At 35.3% G+C, this 18,601-nt stretch overlaps 1 protein-coding gene across 1 annotated transcript in view; it reads left to right on the top strand.

Moving 5' to 3' along the window:
• The window catches only part of COG6 (component of oligomeric golgi complex 6), a gene marked incomplete at both ends in the record, with an annotated part of 66,216 nt that overhangs the window by 21,986 nt on the left and 25,629 nt on the right, over positions 1–18,601 (top strand). The window contains 9 exons of the mRNA XM_079721910.1: positions 79–207; positions 286–377; positions 2,251–2,315; positions 3,432–3,523; positions 4,955–5,072; positions 11,531–11,662; positions 12,217–12,384; positions 15,103–15,210; positions 16,240–16,293. Coding sequence (XP_079578036.1) covers positions 79–207; positions 286–377; positions 2,251–2,315; positions 3,432–3,523; positions 4,955–5,072; positions 11,531–11,662; positions 12,217–12,384; positions 15,103–15,210; positions 16,240–16,293 — 958 coding nt within the window. The remainder of the gene's footprint in view (positions 1–78; positions 208–285; positions 378–2,250; positions 2,316–3,431; positions 3,524–4,954; positions 5,073–11,530; positions 11,663–12,216; positions 12,385–15,102; positions 15,211–16,239; positions 16,294–18,601) is intronic.

Below are 18,601 nucleotides of genomic sequence, written 5' to 3'. Positions count from 1 at the left end.
TCTTAGAAAGTGCATGAATAGTTTGATGTAACCATTAGGAAGAAAAGCAACTGTTTGTTAATAACTTGTTTCTTCTAGGTATACCTTAGATGAGTTTGGAACAGCCAGAAGAAGTACAGTTGTTCGTGGATTTATCGATGCTCTTACAAGAGGGGGCCCAGGAGGTACACCTAGACCCATTGAAATGCACTCCCATGACCCTTTGAGGTATAGTAGTCAGACAGTATTGGAGTATTCAATGTTTTTCTGAAGGAAATCTTTACTAACATTTAGTTTTTTCATTAGATATGTAGGAGATATGTTAGCTTGGCTCCATCAGGCTACTGCTTCTGAAAAAGAACACCTTGAAGCTCTCTTAAAGCATGTAACTACACAAGGTGGGTCCTCTGATTGTTACCGCTCATGCCTAGATCTAGTAAATCATGCAGGACTTCTCTGTCTCTGTTCTTATTGCTGTTTTCTTCATGGAGATAAACTCTTCACACTAGGTGATTTAATAAGCATCCTAATTAATCTTCCTGTCTCTAGTTTCCCCCTTTTTCTGCTGATAGACTTTCTTTTCCATCACTTTCATTTTGTCACACAACTGATCACATTTTTATACTGGACCCTTGGGACCTTTCCTTGTAAGCCTAGACCCCTCTGTTCACTTTTAAGGCATCTCTGGAGTGCCTGGCTTACATTATCTCAGCCACCATCCTTTAAAGGCAAAAGGTGATGTTCTCTTCATTTTATCTATGCGTACACAGGCTCGGTCAGTGACTGGCTTAAGGTCGTTAAGCTACTACTTCTTTCATTTCTACTATCCAGCCCCTTTTTTCATTCTCATGTGACTATTTTAAAGTTTTTTGAATAATTACCTGTGTACTGGGACTTCCCTGGTGGTCCAGTGGTAAAGAATTCGCCTTCCAGTGCAGGGGACGCAGGTTTGATCCCTGGTCAGAGAACTAAGATCCCACATGCTGCGGGGCAACTAAGCCCGTGTGCCACAACTAGAGAGCTTGCGTGCCGCAAACTACAGAGCCCATGCGCCTTGGAGCCTGCGCACCACAACTATAGATAAGCCCGCACGCTGCAATGAAGAGACTGTGCGTTGCAACAAAAGATCCTGCATGCCTCAACGAAGAACCAGCGTGCTGCAACTAAGACCTGATGAAGCCAAACAAACAAACAAACAAATAAATAATAATAATAATAATAGATAAGTAATTAGCTATGTACTAAATGTACCTAAAATTTTGGTCTTGATTTCAAAGAATAAAAATGATTATTTTTGAGTTGCAAACGTGTTTACAGAATTTCAAATCTTCTTAGTTGTGACTACCTTAAGATGCCTGTTGTAGAAGGGGTTAGTAGATAATTAAGATGCTCTGGCTTTGCTAGGAAGTGAAGAGAGATGTTGTGACTGGTATCACTTACCTATTTTGAATAGCTCAGCCCCACGTCATCCTGGTTTATCACGTCATCTGCAGGAGAGGCCAGTGTACGAATGGGTGCAGGACTTAACCTCCTCGTTTTTAACTCTTCGATATTGAGATTAGATTCAACGTATATGATAGGTTGGCACAAAGTCTGCACTTTTTAAAGTTGTTTTCTGTTATGCTAATTACCCAGTTTAAAAGAATGTATTTGTTAAAAGATGTAGGAAAATTTACATGAGAGGTAACATTAAGAAGTGGGAAGAAAATAATTGGAGTTAGAAACAAGTTATTCTGTGGGAATGGCATGAATTCTTCTAAACCTGAGTCTCTCCATCTGTAAAAATGAAGGTGGTTACAAGCAGTACATGTCAAGTACCCGGTACAGACCTTGATAAATAGTCAATAATCAGTAAATGTCGGTTTTTCCATTAGATTGTAAGGCATGTTTTCCATCTTTATACCCGTAGTTTGTGTGCTTAGCACTACTGCCTTGAGTAAGGAGTTTGTGGAACGAATGCTAATACATCTTCACATCACCTCCTTTAGTTAATAAATTTCACAGTCTTTTTTTTCATACATTTACTCTTTTTCACAAAGAAATAATGTTCATTAATCAACAGTCAAATCAATTGATAGGGCCTTAGACTCATATTAATATAATTAGTAATGTCCTAAAGATATTAAACTTAATAAAATATTGTTAATTGTTATTTTAAATGTTTATTAATACCATTAATCATATGTATTAGTGTTTGTTAATTTTCTGAACTTATGTGAAGCAAAGTATAATATGGAAAAAAAATTTTAGTTATGTTATAATTAATTGTAGGTGTTGAAGAAAATATTCAAGAAGTTGTTGGACATATTACTGAGGGTGTATGCAGGCCCCTAAAGGTAAAATATTTTGTTTTTATATATGTTATATGGTAGCTGGTTAAATTAATGACTTATTCTGATTTTAAAGAAACAGCAGCTTGAATTCAGGCCGTAATTTTGTCCGATTAACACAATGTAGCGTAATAAAACGCATTTTAAAATAATCATTGCCAATTTTCTATGCAAGAGGTTTTTGTATACTCATATACATGTATTTATGAAATATCATTTTAGCAGATCACATTCGTTGGTATTATGACATACTCCAAAATCTAAATGTTTTCAAAAGCATTTGTTTATTGAGCATCTCTTGTGTATGTACTGTTCTACCAAATGCTGCAGAGATGTAAGAGAACCAGAAAACACAATGTCTGTGTTTAGAATCCAGTTAGGAAACAAGAAGACACATATATTATCAGCAGCTTAATAAGCATAGATGTAATATAATATGTAAGTAAGCACATTCAGTGTGGTTTAGATTGTATTTGTTAATTAGGGAATATAAAGTAAGGGAAAGATTAGTGAGGGATGGATTTGAATTAGAAAAGATTCCTAGTAGTTAAACTTGAGCATATCAAGTTAATCTTGAACTAGATCTGAGATATTGCCCTGGCAGTATTATAATTGGCCAAATAGGTTGGTGCTAATTCAGGGTTTATCTGCTTTCCTATTCTCTAATAGAAAGAAACTTGGTATAGTTGTTTAAAGAGAAGATTTTTTTTTCATTTTTTTCCTTAATATTCATTCATAGAGCAGTACCTTTTCACTGATAATCTGTTTTTAGGAATGTAACAGCTGCTTTGCAATTTAGTGCTAAACTAAATTCCATTATATGCGGGTGAAAAACCTCAAGATGACCTCATTGTATTGATTATTTCTGATAGCAATTGCCTTGAACCAAAATCTGTAGGTAATGGATCATTTTTTTGTAGAGCATATCTGTGCTAAAGTTTCTGTATTGTTTTACCATCCTCTGTGATTTAATATTCAGAAATTCTTTATTTAGAAGGAATTTTGTGATTTCTGCAATAATAAAATTTAATCTTTTTAATGCTATTCATACCACATGTGATTAATGAAGAAAAGTTACACTTTTAGGAAATGTTTAGTTTTTTCTCACGTGTTTTTTAATAGGTTCGAATTGAACAAGTAATAGTTGCTGAACCTGGGGCAGTTTTATTATATAAAATTTCTAACCTCCTCAAATTTTATCACCATACAATCAGGTAAGTGGAATGGTTAAATGTGCTTGTTAAATCCCATGTGACACTTCATTTCAGTTAGAACACAGTGTAATATTTTTTTGTGTGTATTCTATGCATGACTAAGTGTAACTAGTAGAACCTCCACACCATATGAATCATTATATGCATATTATACATACTGTACTTTTGAGGTCCATCGTTTCCTTTTCCCTTTCTTCTCCAAGCATAAGTACACACACACACACACACACACACACACACACACATAGCAGTGTAAGTCTATAATATAAGTATTTTTTGAGTCCTCCTGTATTAGTAAAAGAGATCCATGGCACCTAAAGCAACTATATGTTATACTCAGAGTAGGGCATAATTAGTAAAATGTCCTATTCTGGATGTTGACATAAATTCTTCTTTAACATTTAGTTTTCCATTAGTGATAAAACAGAAGGATAGCTTTATCTCCTCTAAGTAATAGCTGTCTTATCTTTTCTAAATAAAAGTGACTTTATAGATAAGACAAGTGGTTCTTAATCAGATAAAATATGATCTTCAACTCCAAAATTTGCATTCATTTTCACCTTGCAAATATCTTTTGGTGGTATACATACACTTGAGCCTTATTGTAGATGTCACTATAAGACCATGTTATATGTGTAGTTGTGTTAAAAGTGTTCTTCCAAGCTATGTTTTTGATAGTTTTCATATTAGCCTATTAAAAAATGATTTTAAATTACTTTTGATCAAGCATGCCAGTATCAGGAACAGAAGAGTCACTTTCAGTACATGAATAGGAGAATAAAATAGGGAGTTGTTTTATATACATGTTTGTCTTACATTCTGCCAAAAATGAGAAACCCCATTGGATAAGTCTAAGAAATGTCCTTGTAATATAAAATTGAGAATTATGGAATGTAGAATAATTATTTCAAAATGTTATCAGATTTTTCGTAATTAGTCTAAATATATTGCTATTTAGGTAGCTGTATAAAAATTGAGAAGCTTTATAATTTACAGGTGTGTTATTGATACGGTATAACAGTTTTAATTTAAAAAACTCAGTATTAATAAAAATTATTTTCTCAATAGAGCTATTGATGGAATGGCTTCCTTAAAATTAAAATCAGATCTTCTTGGATAATCAAAACATGCATTTACTATAATAGAGGAAATATAGAGACATGGATTTGCATATTACAAGTGTTTGTTCTAACCCACTGCTTTTCTAAGAGATTGTGAAATATTTAAAACACTGTAGTTTGTTTTCATTTGTTCATCACCTAACTTAAAAGGAAAAAACCCCTCATTTTTATATGAAACTAGAGTAATTGTTTTTAATTCACAGGTTATATTCTATATAAAACCTTGTATTTAAATCTAGATCTTTTTAAAGAATTCTACTCAGTTAAAGAGCTGGGTTGTTTTGCAACCTGAAATATTCTTTGCTTTTAGTGGCATTGTTGGAAATAGTGCAGCTACGTTGTTGACTACCATTGAAGAAATGCATTTGCTGAGCAAAAAAATATTCTTCAGTAGCTTGAGTCTTCATGCCAGCAAATTAATGGACAAGGTACGTTTGAAAGATACAATTCTTGAACTATGTGAATGTGAGTTTTTCACATTTAAAAATGTTGTTTTACTGTTTCCATATTGGTGACAGTTTTTTCCCATTCCATTCAGCGTTCTTTTGAGTTCTTCCTGTGAACAACAAAATTCATTTTGAAGCGGCTTACAGGATGTAGGCTTATAATCTGTTCCTGGAACAGTGTAATTTTGAGTCATAATTAGTGGTAGAATCTCAAGCCCTAGTTTCACTACCATTTTTCAATAACCAAAAATTTGTAATTAGAGCAAACTTACTATATTTAATAGGTCAGGGCTAAAATGACATACAGATTGGAAAACTTGAACTTTTACCAAATGTTTTTTCTAAACAGCTTACTTAAGTTTGACAGTCTTGGTCCAACTTTGTCCTTAGGAAATTTATGTTCCTTTGAGTTATATACTGTAATTAATTATGGAAACAAACAAGGTAACAAAAAAACTCCCACAAAAACAAACAAGGTAACAGAAAACTCCCACAAAAACAAACAACAAAAACCTGAAAGAGTTCTGTGAGAGCTAATATTTTAAACTGAGCATTGTGTTGTGCAGCAGTAAGTTGGAAAGACCTTAAGGGATGGGTTTATAATGATCAAATCCTTCTTTGTTTTTATTTCATTATTAAAGACTCAGGTTTTTCAAGGATGCATCACAATCACCATTCTGGATTTTTTTTTTTTTCTTAATTATACTGGTCTATCTAACAGCCTGGTTATATTAGATACAGGTTTGTAGTATAGTGTGGAACAGTCAGTAGCAATCCAAAGTACCTGGTCTATTTTTACATTCCTAAGCTCAGAGAAGCCTTAATAAGAGTCTGCTTTCTGACCCCCGTGCAAGACTCATATTTTTTGGAAAAGCAGCATGAATTTGTGGAGCTGGAGTATTTCCCTTATGTGTTTTCCTGTATCACAGGAAGTTTACTAACTGTCAATCAGTTCTCATTATAGATATGTTTACATGAGTTCTTATTTAGACAGAATTTTTCTAAAATCATTCATACATGATATAGACTTTGAATGTGAACAAACGTGCTTGCTAATGAGTACAAAGCAAACAATCAAGGTCTGTTGGTCTCAGGTTACTTTTCCTCTCATGGAAAATAGTCTAATAAATCGGTGATTACTATAGAATACATGTTTTACGAAAGACGTGCCCAAGGTGCTATGCTAGCACAATAAGAAGCGTATGTATAATAATATTCATATACAGAGAGGGAGCTTTCCAGAGAGGGAGTTAATAAGAATTGAACTTGAAGGACATGGGGGATTAGATAGGTAAAAAAGGAGTGGGTAGAGGTCATCCTAAGTAGAGGAAACGAATAGAATATGCGAGCTAAGAGTCATCAATACACAAATTTTCATTTATTAAAAATCAGTTGGAAACTGGTGTGGCATGTAGATAGAGAGCCAAGTTGCAGACAGGATAGTTAAGGGATTGTCGAAGTCGTTTTTATGAAAATACATACTCTAAGGAAGAGCCATAAGCGGACAGATTCTTGGGGGCTAAAGGTAAACCTTCAAAAGTTGGTGACTGCTTGAATGTGGTTAAATGAGAGGGAAGAGTTCTAAAATAATTCCTAAGTTACCAATCTGGGAATATTGATACTAATCACAAGTATCTGGAATAGAGAGAAAGTGTAAAACTGGGGGGATAAAGATGATGATATTGTCTAAGTTAGACAAGATACATGTGGGATATCCTTCTGCAATCAGTCTGATCTAATAGGAAGCTGTACATTTGGATTTATGGAGTTTTGCATATAAAAGATAGTTGAATCCATGTGTTTGTCTGAGGTCACTAGGAATCATGTTTAATAAGAGTAGAGCTTCCAGGACACACAGTCTTGAGAAACAGTGACATTTAAGAGAAGAAAATATGCCCTGCCATGGTAGAATGCTGAGGAAGGATGATTGGAGAGGCAAGAGAGAAATGAGAAGAGGGTTTTATCAGAAAAGCCAAGAGAATAGAGTTTCAAGAAGGAGGGCATGGTTGATGACAGATACTATATGAAGAGTTCTAGTAAAACAGGGGTGGCAGGTTTGTTATCTTTGTCAATATATAGATGATCCATGACTTACTGAGGGCAGTTTTATTCATGTGGTGGGGACAAGAGCCAAATTGCAATATGGGAAACACACATGAGCGCGTTACCCAAAGCTTTACCAATTGGAAAACATCTGGGCTAAAAACTGGAAGTAACATGTAGTAGGCATTCTTATTATGAAATTTGAAAGAGAATAATAAAGCAAAATGGTAAAAGGAAAGGTGGAAGTACATTTCTATGATAAATTAGGAAACAGGAAAACAAAACTGATTATTTGTTGAAAAGGTCAACAAAATTGACAACCTTCTAGCAATTCTTTAACCAAGGAAAAAATAAAATTTAAAATTATAATATCAGAATTAGAGATAGTAACCAGAGATGAGGATTAAACTTACTAGAGAATACCATATTAAAATATATAAATTTTATTCTAAAATATATAAAAAGGATGATTTTAAGAAAATAAAATTGACAAAAAATGATTCAAAATGAGGTAGGAAACTTGAATACACCTAGGGAAGAAAGAAAAATTATTAATGAGCATGCTGCTAGACTTAATTCATGTTATATAGATAGCTTTATTTACACCTACAAAGGACAGAATTCTCCAGAACACAGAAAAATATGGAAAGCTTCCCAGTTCCTTTTAGGTGGTGTAACACTGACATAAAAACCTTTTAAAGACAGTACAAAAGTGAAAACCTCAAATCAGTCACTTTTGAAGTTTTTTAAAAAGGTAAATAATTGTAAAAATAAATCGAGTATTATATTAAAACCAAGTATTGGTTATTCCCAAGAATATGAGAATATTTCAGTGTTAGGAAATATATTAAAAGTTTCAGTGTTAAATTATATTCTCATATTTAATTAAATTGTTGAGGGGAAAATATTAGTAAATAAAAAAGTAAAAATACTTACTTAACCATATAAAGATTAATAAAACTAACAGCCAACCTCATGATTAACATAGAAGCACTAGTAATGTATTCTATTTAAGTCAAGAAAGAACAAGAAAAGAATATTTGCCAATAACATGTTTAAATAATAGGAAGTTCAGATAAAGAAATGACAGATATAAATATTTTAAAGGAGGAAATATTAGATTATTTGTGGATGCTCTGACTGTACTTCAAAAACCAAGAGAATTAATTGAGAAGTTGTAGAACTAGTAAATGGATTTAGAAAGGTAATTGGTGACAAGATCAATATACAAAGATCAGTCATTTCCAGGGAAGATGGCAAAGTAGGAAGCACCAGGAATCTGTCACCCCACCTAGATGACAGTTGGACTAGCAGTATTCGTCTAATGCAACTATTTTGGAACTCTGGAGTCTATTGAAGAATTGCAATTTCTAGCGGAAGGCTTGAATAGTAATAAATTGCAGTCAATTTTGGTGAACTTCAACTCTTAGCATAGTTGCGACTACCCATCTTCCACCCCCAGTGCTGTGGCAGGCAGCTGTACTTTTTTTTTTTAATTTTATTTAATTTATTTATTTTTGGCTGTGTTGGGTCTTCGCTGCTGCACGGGCTTTCTCTAGTTGCGGCGAGCGTGGGCTACTCTTCGTCGTGGTGCGCGGGCTTCTCATTGTGGTGGCTTCTCTTGTTGAGCATGGGCTCTAGGCACACGGGCTTCAGTGGTTGTGGCACACGGACTCAGTAGTTGTGGCTCGTGGACTCTAGAGCACAGGCTCAGTAGTTTTGGCGCACGGGCTTAGTTGCTCTGCGGCACGTGGGATCTTCCCGGACCAGGGCTCGAACCCGTGTCCCCTGCATTGGCAGGCGGATTCTTAACCACTGCACCACCAGGGAAGTCCCGTTTTTTCTTTTATCCATCTGCCAGCCTCTGCTTTTTTGGTTAGCATGTTTACATTTAATTTAATTGCTGATAAAGTAGCATTTATGTCTGCCATTTTGCACCATGTTTTTGTATGTTCTAAGTGCTTTTATTTCTCTGTCCCTCCATTACTGCCTTCTTTTGTGTTAAGTAAATATTTTCTAGTACACTGCTTTAGTTCCCTTATTGTTTATGTAAATATATATGTATGTGTATGTGTGTAGTTAGTTATTTTCTTAGTGGTGCCCTGGGAATAATAATTACCATCTTAATTTTTTAATAATCTAACTAGTTTGGATCAATACCAACTTACTTTCAATAGTGTACTAAAGCTTTGCTCCTGTATAGCCCCATTTTCCCCTTCCTTTATGATACTGTTGTTACAAATTACATCTTTCTGCATTGTGTGCTTATCAACATAGATTTAAAATGATTGCTTCATTCAGTTGTCTTTTAAATCCAGGAAAAAGTTAAAAGCAGAAAGTACATTAAACTGCCTTTTGTATTTACTGATGTCAGAAACTTGACTGCTGTTCTTTATTCTTGCAAATTTGAGTTACTGTCTAGTGTCCTTTCATTTTAGCTTGAAGGATTCCCTTTCATATTTCTTGTAGAGCAGGTTTGCTGGTAAAGAATTCTTGGTTTTGTTTATTGGGAATGTCTTAATTTCTTCTTCAGTCTTACAGAGTAGTTTTGTTGAATATAGAATTCTTGGTTGACAGTATATTTGTTTCAGCCCTTGAATATATCATCCAGTGCCTTCTAATCTCCATGTTTTCTGATGAGAAATCAACTGTTAAGCTTATTGAGAATCCTTTGTTCAGAATGAATTACTTCTCTCTCGTTGATTTCAAGATTCTCTCTTTGTCTTTTGACAGTTTGATCATGTGTCCCAGTGTGGATCTATTTAAGTTTATTCTGCTTGGAGTTCATGAACTTCTTGGATGTTTAGATTAATTTTTTAAATCAAATTTGCTAAGTCTTCTCCCACTATTTCTTTAAATATTCTTTTTGCATGCCCCCTTTTTTCCTCCTTCTGAGATCCCCATTGTACTGATGATATTGATGGTGTTGCATAGGTGTCTGAGGCTCTGTTAATTTTCTTTCATTCTTTTTTCCTTCTATTCCTCACAGCAGTTAACCTTAATTGACCTATCTTCAAGTTCACTGATTATTTATTCTGTCTGCTCATCTCCTGTTGATTCCCTGTAGTGAATTTTTCATTTCAGTTATTGTGCTTTTTCAACTCTAACATTTCTATTTGGTTATTTTTTTTAACCATTTCTATCTTTTTATTGATATTCTCTATTTTGTAAGATTTTTTCTCATACTTTCCTTTAATTCATTAACAGTTTCCTTTAGTTTTTGAACATATTTAAAAGAGCTGATTTAAAGTCTTTGGCTAGTATTTCCAACATCTGCGCTTCCTCAGGGAGTTGCTATTGAATGTTTTTTCTGTAAATGATCATACTTTTTTGTTTGTTGGCATGTCTCATAATTTTTGTTTTTGTTGCTTTTATGAAGGAGGGAGGATTTTCAGAGGTCCATACTTTGCCATTCCTGCTGATGTCACTTATGTATTAACTTTTATACATGAAACATTCTTAATATAAATACTGATATTATAAAATTCTTATGCCTTTCTATCTACCTGACATGAGAGTGTAGTGTTACATGGATTTCTGAGTACCAGATTTCGTTTCATTTACAAAATGTGACTATATTAGTATAAGTACTTTGCAAAATGTTTTGAAAAAATTCACAGGCACCTCTTCTGGGATATCATGATGGTGTCAAGTAGGGATGATGAACATAGCCAGTTAATAAGTATCAGATACTCAGTAGTTGAGATGCAGCGATCCCATTTAATCTTTACAGAATCCCTCTGAGAATTTAAATAACTTTTCCAAGGTCACACAACTAGTAAGTGCTAGTTACAAAATGTAAAATTAATCTCTTTAACTCCAGAATTCAAGATTTTAGTGTCAGTGTTGTACTGTTTCTGTGAAGTGTGTGGCTCATGGACCAGGGTCCTGAAAACCACTTGGGGTGCTTGTTGAAAGATAGATTTCTAGACTCTGAACCTATACATATTGAGCCACAGTATCTGACATTGGGGCATGCAGGTGAGTGATGATTCTCAATAATATTATAGTAGGTGAAGTGCTGGTCTCTGTATTACTTCTTTCTTAAGACTTGGGCTAAAAAACAAAACAGGCCATTTCAAATCTATATGAAAATATAATTATACAATTCAAAGACTGCTAAGTTTCCTCGTAATTTTTTGAATTAAAGTTCAAATTCTGTACTTTTAATTGTGATGTATTAATTCTGAGATAATCTAACAAAAAACTTTTGTGTCATTTTCTGTGCTGATTTTGATTAGTATGATAAAAAATAAGCTATTGATTATAGATTTTGTAATGTGTCAGCAAAGCTTTACGTCTTTCATATGAATTATTTTACTGTGAGCTGGCATTTATTTAGACACTAAAATTTAGTAGAAAAATATAAGCAGTGGATAAGTCATCCTTCATTTTAGGTTGAACTCCCACCACCTGATCTTGGACCAAGTTCTGCATTAAATCAGACACTCATGTTGTTGCGTGAAGTTTTGGCATCTCATGATTCTTCAGTTGTACCATTAGATGCCCGTCAAGCCGATTTTGTGCAGGTATGTTGTAAATTCACTTTTAATGATTCTTATTGCTCCTTTATTGTACATTCTTTTGAAATTCTGGCACTTTATAACCCATGTATCTTGACAATCCTTCTCATTGCTTTTTCCTTCAAATATTAAACCAGTTCCCTTTAATTTAAAAAGTATATATTCAGGGCTTCCCTGGTGGTGCAAGTGGTTGAGAGTCTGCCTGCCATTGCAGGGGACACGGGTTCGTGTCCCGGTCCGGGAAGATCCCACATGCCGCGGAGTGGCTGGGCCTGTGAGCCATGGCCGCTGAGCCTGCGTGTCTGGAGCCTGTGCTCCACAACGGGAGGGGCCACAACAGTGAGAGGCCTGTGTACCGCAAAAAAAAAAAAGTATATATTCAGTGATGCTTGTTTTAAAAACTATTACAGTTATGGTACCATTTAATCTTTTTCTTACGCGCTTCTGTAAGTTTGCCCGCTCCCCATTAGTTTGACATTCATTCTGAAGTGCCGTTAACACAGAGCTGTATCACTGGTTGGGAAATAAGGAATACGTTTGATTTTATTTTTCATTTATAGGTTTTATCATGTGTCTTGGATCCTCTCCTCCAGATGTGTACTGTATCAGCCAGCAATTTAGGCACAGCTGACATGGCCACCTTCATGGTCAATTCACTATATATGATGAAGACAACATTAGCTCTGTTTGAATTCACTGACAGACGTCTGGAAATGCTACAGTTCCAGGTTAATTTTGCCATAAAATGACTGCTCACTGTGATGAAATCTTTTTGCTATACATGATCTCAGTTACTGGCTTTAAGATAATTTCAGTGACCTGATTTATATGAATCCCTTGTTATAGTCTGATAGAACCCCTCCCTGCCCCCATGCATATTCAGTATTTTAGTTTCGTTTTGGAGAAGCCAGAGTATGTAACAGGTAAGATATTCTATTCAAGCCATAGTATGTGGTGGTAGAATGGAGCTTTTCTGACTAATTTGAACTGTTTCAGTTTCCATACTGTGAATAACGTGCTATATTTTTCAAGCTGTGTAGCTAGTGCAGAAGGTGTTGCAGAGGACAGATATATTTTTATCTATGTGTAAATCAGTGTTAGGCACAACATTACAGTTTGTTATGCCAATCGCTCTGGTCCTATAAGCCAAATGGTATCACTTAAGAGTCACAACAAGGCCATTTATAAAATTTACCAGATACTTGGCTTTTGATTTTGAAATAGTGATTTTTGGTAGATATAATATTTTAAAAAAACAACAACAACTCTGAGTCTTCTTTGTTATCACAAGTATATAAACAGTTTGGCAGTGGCTACAGTAAAAATTTGTCGTTTTGGGTTTTTCTAAGGAATGAGTTTGAGACCTCTAAGTTTGTGATGTTTTCTACTTTCTAATTCTTTATTTTAAAAGAAATATAATGAAGTATGATTGATTTTTCTTTTTTGCATAATTGTTTAAGTATAATTAGTAAACTCTTTTTTAAAAATAGTCATTGGTTTTTAATGTATTTATCACTAATTCAACCCGAGACTCTGCCATTTGTCTAAATCTCTTCTCAAGATGTGCACATATATCAGTTGTCCAGTAATCTGTTTTATCACCAATTATCTTTGTTTCTCAAACATTCCAAAGTCGTTTTTTGCATTCCAAGAGGACAAGCCCCACCATGTAAGTGCTTATTGAGCCTGCATCATTCTTGCTGATGGGCTGGTGGCTGACGCTGGCCACGTGGACCAGCCAGGGTCAGTGTGGAGAGGACTGGGCAAGGGTGTGGATGCTGGAAGGCACGGGCCCCACAGTGATAGTTTTCCTTGTCGAGTAAAAGATTCTTGATTTTCAGATCTTTTCTATCACTAGTCTATTAATTTTCTTCCATTCTTTCTTCTTCCAGTATTTCAAGTAAGAAATCTAGGCTAGTCTGATTCTCTTTTGTTTGTGATAACCTATTATTCATGTGGAAGCTTACAAGGCTTTTCCTTTGAGTTCAGATATTTCCTCAGGATATTTTTTGGTATGTCTCTTTTTCTATTATTTCCATCTTGGATTTTGCAAAGCCTTTTCAGTCTGAAGATTCCACCCTTTTGTTTTTTGCTCAGTAAAGTTTTCTGTTATCTGTAATTAATTATCACTTCTCCATCTGTTACTTTTTATATTCTGCAGCTCCTGTCCTTAGTTGGCTTTATCTCCTAAATTTGCCTTCTAATTTCTGTTTAAATCTCTTTAATATATTTCTTTGATATTTACTCTGTATTACTATTCTTCCACTTTTCTTTCAGATACTAATTTGGTTCTTAGCAATAACTCTTTCATTAAATATTTCCATTTGCAATCTTGTTTTTCTTGGATTTCCAGTAAGACTAGTAAGTAAGGGTTCTAAGGTTCTAATTGTACTTTCTTGGGCATTCACTTAAAAAAAAAGTAAGGTACCCTGCGTCTTTCAATAGTGTTGCCTCAGGAAAAGATACTTGTTCTCATTATTCAGGTGGGTTTTCTCATAGAACCTACTCACTTCTTTTAAATCAGTTGTAAGTTTTTTACGGGGAGGGGCTCAGCTGCTGGAGTGACTTGCACAATGGCAAACATTCAGATGGTAACAGATAGCATCTCTTAATAGCATACTATGCCACTGGTAAACAAGCTGGTAAAACTGAGGGGACTATCCAGTGAGAGACAACAGGAAGATCTGTAGACTTACAGGCCTGTACTGGTTAAAGGAAGGAGCAGCCGACTTCGTCCCACCTGGGAATACTTCATCCCATCAGGTAGTCTCCTTCTGTGGCTTCTGCCCCCATTAGCGTTAGGTAGCTTCCCCAAGAATAGCACAAAACAGGTGACCACGTACAACTCACACCTGCTAGCTGGGTCTTTTTAGGCAGCTCCTGAACTTGACATCTTTGACCAGCCTTCTGCTGGTTCCTCAGCAGTCCCCTAGTTGTCGCAAATCTGCTTTCCTCTGGAGAACTTACTGCCTCAGCCCCCATGGGATTTCCTTCAGACTTCTCCAGATGATGTATTTGATTGGTTGAGTTAGTCCAGCAAGTTGGGAGCATGAGGCAGTGTGGATGTGAGGGACATCAGGTCCTCATCTTCCCAGAATTCTTTCTAAGTATTTTATTTTACACTGTTGTTTATGAGTAGTTTTTGTTTGTGTTTTGCTTAATACCAGCTTTTAAAAGAGCTAAGAAGCAACCCAAATTTTTCGACTAGTGGCTAGTCCTGGAATGTTCAAGTAAGACTTTCCCTCCCTTTTGTAAGAGGACTTCCTCTTTGGGGAAGGAAAAGTCTTTGTGTAGGAGCAGTCCCTATCCCTCATATTTTGGCCTCATAGCCGCTGCAAGGAACATGCCCATGATGAAGAGCTAAGACTCCAGGCTAGTCTACTTCTACTCTCAATCAGTCTTATTCTTCTTTTAAAATATTTTCTTTTAATTGTGTTTTATTTTAGATTGAAGCACATTTGGACACACTTATAAATGAGCAAGCTTCTTATGTTTTAACTAGAGCAGGCGTGAGTTATATCTATAACACCATACAGCAACATAAACCCGAACAGGTAAGCACATGGATCTTCCTAACTAGAGAGATACACCAATTTAGAGTATGGCATCTAGAGCTAGACAGTTAGCAGCAATTTTTCACGGGGAAGGTGACTTCTCTCTCTGGTTCCTCATCTGTAGGTTGAGGGTAATAATATCTGTAACATAGGACTGTTCTAAGATTGAGATAATACCTGTGTAGTTCTTGGAGGACTATCTGAGATATAGTAGGGTGTCCCAAAATACTATCTTTTTTACTATAGATAGTTTGGGTTACAAGTAATGAAAATATACAAAAATTAGTATTGAAAATATATAAAGAATATTCATATTAGTAAATTTTTTAGTCCTTTATCACCATTGATTTATTAAGTGCATAGATTACTATATAAATAGCAGTCATTCCCCCTTTTAATTTAGGAAATCATGGTCTATTACTTTGGAAAGGTAATATCTGGGGCTAACATCTGATCTTGTTAAGTTATAGAACTCCAGTAGAATTAGAAAATGGAGTGGTGGGAACCCTAGAAAACCATGTAAGCCTCTTTAAAAAGCAAAAAACTTTTAAATAACATTAACATGAAGAATATTTTATAGCCCAGGGACTCCACAAGGTTTGAATTTTTTCTTTTGATAAGGTAATAAGCAAATTTCCACCAGTAGGAGCAAATTCTGCTGCCTTTTTATATTATCTAAAATTATCAAGGGAACTCTTAAAGCCCCCATGTCTTACTGTCATTCCTCAGTGCTTTATTGCCCTTTTTTTCTTGCTTATGATTAAATCTGAAGTATCCTTTTATTTCCATTGTTAATAAACTTATGTGCTTCTCACTCCAACAAATATTATTGAGTGCCTTCTTGCTAGTTTTACAAAAATGAACAAATCATAGTCCCTCTTTTAATTGAGGTTGGAGATAGGACACTTGAGTTCTTTGGAAATAAGCTAAATTTTCAAATTCGGGCAATCTACTAAGGGACTGTATTTGACAAGTGAATTGTAACATATAGCACCTATTTTCATCTTGGTTTTTTTTTTTTTTTTTAAGGGCCCTTTAGCTAATTTTCCCAACCTAGATTCTGTGGCACTGAAGGCTGCGATGGTAAGTACATAACAAAGTATTTCAACATACGTTTCCTTATGGAACATTATTCTTATTTTTTCCCATGTGATAATTTTTGTCTTGGGTGAGAATTTTATCTCTTCATATGCTGTATTCACGTTGGGTCCAGTCATAATGATTGCACATGTATTCCTTTAACTAAGGAGATCTGACCAAGACATACATTTGTAGTAATATTGCACCATAACCTAATAGTGTCATATTCCTGTTTAGATTTTCTTCAGTTTCAGAGTTTTACTCCTAACCTCATGGAGAAAGGAATGAGAGACATGAAGAAGTTAGCTATATATCATTATAGACTTCCATCTGTCAGTGATCCTGGGGCTTATAGTTCTTGACTTCTTCCTGAGTTGATAACTGAAGTTGGATTCCAGTCTTAAAATATTACTCTTGACTGTGACGCTCACCGAACCTCCACTTTATTACCTTCTTTTCAAGTGATGAGCTTGCTTGCACATCCCTTTCTGCATGAGCACCACTTTTTGTAGCATGTTTCCACATCTTAAGTACATACTTTGCATATATATGCGTGTGTGTATACACACACACACACACACACACACACACACACAGCCATCAGTTGGATGACATTCATTTAGTCCTCATAGGAATGATCCCCTTTGGAAGCTTTATGATACTAATTCTAGTGGTAGTAATAACAAACAGTAAGTAATGACAACGTCCATTAACATATATTGAGCATGACACACATTTTTAATGTACTAACCCTCTAATCCTCCTAACAACCCTATTCAACCCAGTACTTATGCTCTTACCTACTATATGTACTGCCTATCCTATGTGTTTCAATACTCACTACCACAATGGTTTGACTTTGATAAATAGTTCTCTTGGGTGACTTCTTTGATGCCCGGGCTTTCCTATCTATCATCTGACAGAGCTAAATTTAACTGAAAATAAAGGGGTAGACCCACAAGATACCCAACAAATGCAAAGAATACAGAGCTGACAGAGTTAATATTAGACAAGGTAGATTTTAAAAACACTAAATATCATAAATAAGGAACATTATGTCATGATAAAAGACAGTATATAAAAAGTAAGTTGTAACTTGTGTATATCCAACATAACAGTAAAAACTGTAGAAATGCAAAGAAGATTTGATTCTGAAAAGTGCAAAAATAAATGAAAATGAATAAATTTTACATTCATTAAAAAAGGTAAGTTTCTTAGAAAGTTAAATGTACACTCACCATACCACCCAGTAATTCCACTTTAAGGTATTTACTGCCCTCCCCCGCCCCCCCCACCCCAGCAAAATGAGGATATAGGTCTGCGCAGAGATCAGTAACCTTAGTTAGTACTCAGTAAATGTGTGTGTCCCGCCTATTTCTCCTTCTCCAGTGGCGCATATCCAGTTCATAATATAAACTCACAAAATATATTTAAGCCCTATTACAGGTTCGTATATGCCTGATCTCAACTTTAAAAACAATTGAGTTGAATATCTTAGGTTTCTCGAAAGAAACAAACTCTTGATTGAGTTTTATGTGTGATCCATTGTTTTATCTATAACTGTCTGGTGCCCCAACTTGGATGCTTCAAAGGCGCCTCAGTTCACCATATCCCAAACTGAGCTCTTCTAACTCTTCCCCACCAGCCCCAACCTCAGGTCCTTTTCCAAGTGTTCTTAACTCAGAAAGTATAAGAGCATCTGTCCACTAATTATTTCAGCAATTATTAACCAAGTATCTGCTATTATCTAGGTATCATGCTGAGAACTGGGATGAAAATAGGCATGATCTAGTAAGAGATGCAGTTATCACACAACTAAATAAATGTATAAAGAGTACAGTTGTGAATTGTGATAATGCTGTGAATTATACAGATCCAAAGCCTGGGAGGCAACCCCTTCATCCTATCTGTCACTAACCAAATCTTGATGATTTTGCTCTCTGATTCTCTCAGATATCTAATCTTCTCTTCACCCCAGTTGCCCTTGGCGTCTGAGATGCCGCAAGAGCTACCTGTGTGGTGTCCTTGCATCTGCTATTACAACCTCCCCTTCCATTCTTCTTGCTGTAGCCAGATTTAGCTTCTTAAAATTTAGATCAGATTATTTCCCTTCTTCGATGGTTTTCTAATGCTTTTACAGTAAGAATTAAAATCTTCTAGAAACCATGCAAGTCCTGCATGGAGTGATCTCTGGTAACCATCCTCTTTCTCACCTAAGCCTTCCTCCACACCAGCCCCACTACACACTTAACCTAACGTCTATTCATCATTAAGATTTCAGCTAAAACGACCTTTCCTCAGAAATGCTTTT

Source organism: Hyperoodon ampullatus (genome assembly GCF_949752795.1).
Source record: "Hyperoodon ampullatus genome assembly, chromosome: 16".
Classification (NCBI taxonomy): domain Eukaryota; kingdom Metazoa; phylum Chordata; class Mammalia; order Artiodactyla; family Ziphiidae; genus Hyperoodon; species Hyperoodon ampullatus.
The sequence above is the reverse complement of the archived record's forward strand: the minus strand, read 5'-3'. Positions and strand labels throughout refer to the sequence as shown.